The 6,000-nt window shown below is 40.3% G+C and overlaps 1 protein-coding gene across 10 annotated transcripts in view; it reads left to right on the top strand.

Moving 5' to 3' along the window:
* Positions 1 to 5,437, top strand: part of LOC139554704 (phosphatase and actin regulator 4B-like) — a 72,674-nt gene extending 67,237 nt beyond the window's left edge. For all 10 annotated transcript variants that reach the window (XM_071367755.1, XM_071367754.1, XM_071367756.1 and 7 more), the window contains 4 exons: positions 716 to 777; positions 993 to 1,130; positions 3,429 to 3,505; positions 3,688 to 5,437. In XM_071367755.1, the coding sequence (XP_071223856.1) occupies positions 716 to 777; positions 993 to 1,130; positions 3,429 to 3,505; positions 3,688 to 3,703 (293 nt within the window). In that variant the 3' untranslated portion in view covers positions 3,704 to 5,437. The remainder of the gene's footprint in view (positions 1 to 715; positions 778 to 992; positions 1,131 to 3,428; positions 3,506 to 3,687) is intronic.
* Positions 5,438 to 6,000: the final 563 nt, after the last annotated feature.

Consider the following 6,000-nt stretch of genomic DNA (forward strand, 5'->3'; position numbering starts at 1 on the left):
CCTCGCAGTTGGTTTAATGTCCTTCACCTTTAGATAGACAAGCATCTCTCTGGTTTTACTAGTAACCCAAAATGATCTATTACGATACATCAGTCTGTCTGCCCTATAGATGCCCCCTTGTGGTCTGTTAGAGTACTTACATACAATAAAAGCAATGACTTGATTCATGGTGCAATTTGACCATTGCACTTGTTTGTTCTTGAGTCTAGCATTGGCACCAAAACGGTAGTGCCAACACTTTTTAGAATTTGATATCATATTGTCCAAAAGGTATTTTCACTCATGTAGCCTACAGGTAAAGTTTTTCACATTTGTCTTTTGGTTATCTTTAGACTCTGAAAGCACTACTTACAAGCGTTGTCCTTAGACAGCTCTGTAAAAGGACTACATAATGTTCCGACTGCAGTGTATCTGAGACAATGCACTTCCTTGTCCCAGAGGGTAAAGACTGATTAAAACGACTCCCGTTACTCCTGTGCTGTGAAGACGCCAGGAGAAGCTCAGGGCCCGGAGTGCTAGTCTAGGATCAGGTCCCCCCCTGAACATATAATCATATTGATTATGATCTAAAAAGGAAAAACTGATTCTTGATCAGCACTCCTATTCTGATACGCTTAGTGAATATGGGCCCTGGTCCAGTCTACCATTTTCTCTCTGACTATAGGCATGTTTTTGTTCTGTCTCTGATGGGATGGAATGTCTTGTCTTATTGTAGCCAGGAACGAAGCTGATATCAGGGCAGAGCGGAGCGAGATCAAACGCAGACTCACCAGAAAGGTTAGCCTGACTCACTCACACACACACCTAACACACACACAAACACTGCAGAATTGAAACGCATTTAGATACAGTACACCAACGTGCATACACACAGACCGGTGACAAAGCAATTGTACACGGATATACAAATAAAACACTCAAATGTAACTAACCAGAGTTTATCATTTTAGTTCAACAGTCACTCAGTGTGTTTTCTCTCTACCTCCCCCCAGCTGTCCCAGAGGCCCACCATAGCAGAGCTTCAGGCCAGGAAGATCCTGCGTTTCCATGAGTACGTAGAGTGTACCACGACTCAAGACTACGACCGCCGTGCAGACAAACCTTGGACCAAGCTCACTCCCTCCGACAAGGTGAGTCGCAGTTAAGCGACTAACCAAATACATTGTAGATTGTAAAAGATTGGTAAAAAATGGTAAGAGTGCTCTTCAACTATAGTATAGAGTGATAAATCTTTAAAATCTTTACCTTTGTCCTGAGGTTCTTTACTTAACCATTTCAGCAGGGTTCCAGACATACAGTTGAAGTCGGGAGTTTACATGCACCTTAGCCAAATACATTTAAACTCAGTTTTTCACAATTCCTGACAATAAATCCTAGTAAACATCCCCTGTCTTAGGTCAGTTAGGATCAACACTTTATTTTAAGAATGTGAAATATCAGAATAATAGTAGAGAGAATTATTTCAGCTTTTATTTCTTTCATCACATTCCCAGTGGGTCAGAAGTTTCCATACACTTAATTAGTATTTGGTAGCATTGACTTGAAATTGTTTAACTTGGAGCAAACGTATTGGGTCGCTTCCCATAATAGGTTGGGTGAATTTTGGCCCATTCCTCTTGACAAAACTGGTGTAACGGAGTCCTGTTTGTAGGCCTCTTCGCTCACACAAGCTTTTTCAGTTTTGCCCACACATTTTCTATAGGATTGAGGTCAGGGCTTTGTGATGGCCACTCCAATACCTTGACTTTGTTGTCCTTAAGCCATTTTGCCACAACTTTGGAAGTATGCTTCGGGTCGTCCATTTTGAAGACCCAAGCTTTAACTTCCTGACTAATGTCTTGAGATGTTGCTTCAATATATCCACAATTGTCCATCCTCATGAAAGCCATCTATTTTGTGAAGTGCACCAGTCCCTCCTGCAGCACAGCACCCCACAACATGATGCTGCCACCCCCGTGCTTCACGGTTGGGATGGTGTTCTTCGGCTTGCAAGCATCCCTCTTTTTCCTCCAAACATAACGATGGTCATTATGGCCAAACAGTTCTATTGTTGTTTCATCAGACCAGAGGACATTTCTCCAAAAGTACGATCATTGTCCCTATGTGCAGTTGCAAACCGTAGTCTGGCTTTTTTATGGCGGTTTTGGAGCAGTGGCTTCTTCCTTGCTGAGCGGCCTTTCAGGTTATGTCAATATAGGACTCGTTTTACTGTGGATATAGATACTTTTGTACCTGTTTCCTCCAGCATCTTCACAAGGTCCTTTGCTGCTGTTCTGGGATTGATTTGAACATTTCTTACCAAAGTACGTTCATCTTTAGGAGACAGAACGCGTCTCTTTCCTCAGCGGTATGACGGCTGTGTGGTCCCATGGTGTTAATACTTGCGTACTATTATTTGTACAGATGAACGTGGTACTTCAGGCGTTTGGAAATTGCTCCCAAGGATGAACCAGACTTGTGGAGGTCTACAATTTTTTTTCTGAGGTCTTGGCTGATTTATTTTGATTTTTCTATGTCAAGCAAAGAGGCACTGAGTTTGAAGGTAGGCCTTTGAATACATCCACAGGTACACCTCCAATTGACTCAAATTATGTAAATTAGCCTATCAGACGCTTCTAAAGCCATGACATCATTTTCTGGAATTCACCAAGCTGTTTAAAGGCAAAGTCAACTTAGTGTATGTAAACTTCTGACCCACTGGAATTGTGATACAGTGAAATAATCTGTCTGTAAAACAATTGTTGTAAAAATTACTTGTCATGCACAAAGTAGAAGTTCTAACCAACTTCCCAAAACTATAGTTTGTTAACAAGAAATTTGTGGAGTGGTTGAAAAACGAGTTTTAATGACTCCAACCTAAGTGTATGTAAACTTTCAACTGTATACTGTGTCAAACTAAAATCCCAATAATGCATATAACCGCTTCTAAATGGCTTTGCTGAGTTGTCCCCAGAGTATTACCTGGACCAGTTAAGCTAGGAGAAGAGGTTGAAACATAAATTATTGCGTACTTTCTGCTATTGAGGTTTAAAATCCCTGAGGGAAAAAATTGTTTGACCGTTTCTTAGATTAAAACTGAGGTCTTAAAACATTTGCTGTTTAGTTTTTTAAATTTGCAGGACTTTTATTGACAAGTTAAACATCTTGAGAGGTTGATATTTATGAGTTTTGAGGTTCCAAGATTTGGATATGAGGCCGTGTGCCGTCGCAAATACGTTTGACAGCTGGAGAGAAGAACATTCTGTGGCTCCATTTTCATTTTATTCACATCCAAAAAAGACAGAATTCTGAACTGTAGGCACTGATCGTTTGATCTGTTTCTGTACTGTACATTATTCACAAGTAGACTTGCTCTAGGATGTTGCTGCCTGTACAGTACATCACATAACACCTGACTCAATGTTTGCTCTCTATTCTATTCAATCTAGGCTGCCATCCGCAAGGAACTGAACGAGTTCAAGAGCTCTGAGATGGAGGTTCACGAAGAGAGCAGGATCTATACCAGGTTAGTGTCCTATCCAATACCAATATATTTTTTTCTTTTATTTACTCATACCCTGACCCGGGACTCCAAACGAACCAAGGTTTCTCTAAAACTCGAGAACTGTGGTTGAAATTTTGAAAGTTGAAACCCTAGATCTTCTTAGCCAGTGCACATTATGACTTTTCTCTGTCCCCACTCCTCAGATTCCATCGGCCTTAGCTGTTCTCCCTGGCCCGGCTGCAGAACAAGTGCAATACTGAGCCGGGGGGTTGCAGGACTGCAATACGGAGCACACAGACCCCTGGTGACTGCAATTTCCACAGCCCCCTGTCCTGGCACAAGCCTGTTCCTCTCCTGTAAGGAACACTGTTGATGGCTACATCTGAAACTACGGACTAGAGGTATAGCCTGTCTGTAACCATGGACTATGGATGTGGCCCCTCAGTCCATCCAGTCATTGTTAAAACAAGGGACTATGGATGTGGCCACTCAGTCCATCCAGTCATTGTTAAAACCACAGACTAGAAGTGTGGCCTATAGATAAACGACTTGCATCTAAAACCATGGACTAGGGATTTGGCCTCTTGGCCAAACCACTTACTGTTAAAACCATGGACTAGAGGTGACCTCCATCGGTCCAACCCCTTGCATATGAATCCATGGGACTACTGGTACTACTGTACTCCAGCGTTGATCTGTCGGACCAGACAACCCACAGGGAGAGCTGGAGAAGAACTAGCTGAACGAGGTGTAGTGGTTTAGGCCTATTTCAGTTGCCATTTTGTAGGTTCGTTGTGCCAACACTGACTATCAGAATAGGAAGGACAAGAGGGACAGACGGCGATTGTGACAAAGGATGTCCTGTTTTGTTCCACACATCACCTCCATTCTCTGTCGTTCCCTAAAGCAAGAATGTTCCCAAGAGGCCTTTACTGTACCTGGTTTTTAGAGTTCCTTCAACACTTTGCCCTATTTTTATTTGAGAACAGAAAATAATTGTATACGTGTTGATTGTTGATCATGACGATGGTCAACATTAGTACACGGTAGTATTAATGATTTATTGTTCAACTAAATGTGATACAGAACTTTGTTAGACTACATGACGCTGGTGAAACCCTCAAACGTGTGTTTATGGGTACCCAATGGTACCGACCTTATTTCTAATGGGACAATACATGGAGTGGTACGGAAACTGTATGGAGTAAATGTGAAATGGCTATAGCTAGCCTACATGTCGGTGATGGGTTTAGTTGTCCAACCACAAGACATTAGTTAAATTGAAACTCAAATGTAGTGTCTGCTAGTCAGCTATCTAGCTGTGTTACATAGACCTTATTCAGCATCGCTCCATTTTCCCAAACACAATGATGTGCATTTTAACTGTGTTCTGTTGATTATCTAAGTGATTTTGTGACAGCCCATAATATAAGCTGACTAATCGTTTGTTCAGCATAGTAATAAGGAACCATATTGTTAAAATGGACATTTAAAGTAATAAAAAATAAGGAAGTTGTACAATTTGAAACGTTAGAACTAATATAATTTAAGACACAACCTAAAGCTTACATACACTATAATTATTTAACGGTTGGTGTTGAAAGACTGCGGCAGGAACATGGATATATTTTTACTTCACATTGTTTAATGTTACTTTGTGTATGTAGGTCATTGGTTGGCCTCAGCTGTATAGACTTATCCTGTAGATTGATTTAATTGACTTTATATTATGTCTTCCTAATGTTAACACAAATTTGATTTTAAATGTAATTAAAGAGTTACAACAGTGCTATTTTCTAATAATGTTACAGAAATTGGTACCGAAACAGGGTTCCCTTATTTTACAGATGTTTTGTTTTTTATAAAGAGATCTTTAAAATGATTTGCAAACCTACTGTATAAATGAATGGTCAACTCGCACTCAAATTAAAATAAATGGTTTATCATCCTAAAGAATGTGGTCAACTTGTCATTATCCCAACCGCTTGCCGTTTGAAAAATCCTCCAGGTGAGGGCAGTATTATACTGTACACACTCTATTGTTTGGCTGCATCTTCAAACTATTCTGATAGGAAATCTCAGGGAAATGTTGTGTGTTTTGGGTCAACAATAGCCATCAAACTATTATGAACCTTCACTATCATCATACATGCAGATGAAACGTGTAGCCTACTGTGTAGCTTAACTCTGGCAATGGAGTATTCTTGTATTCTTCTTCAACTGTTGATACATGAGATAAACAGCCTTCCTTGATCAGACATGTTATATCATTCTGCACATCAAACCCCAAGTTAAATCGGGTCCTATTTGCTCCTCTTTACAGCCTTTGAAATGCTAATTATCAAGCCACGTAATAGACACGTTCATTGTGCCCACTCAACCTCATGTTAGTTCTTCTAAGCCAATTAGCTGTAGAATATTGTTATGCAAGTTTTTTAGCAAAGTGAATATCTAATACTCTTCTACTCTTTCTTTCTTTATTGCCTTTCATCTTTGCTGATGTATTCTGTTTTTAT

The sequence above is a fragment of the Salvelinus alpinus genome, chromosome 26, assembly GCF_045679555.1.
Source record: "Salvelinus alpinus chromosome 26, SLU_Salpinus.1, whole genome shotgun sequence".
In the NCBI taxonomy this organism is placed as follows: domain Eukaryota; kingdom Metazoa; phylum Chordata; class Actinopteri; order Salmoniformes; family Salmonidae; genus Salvelinus; species Salvelinus alpinus.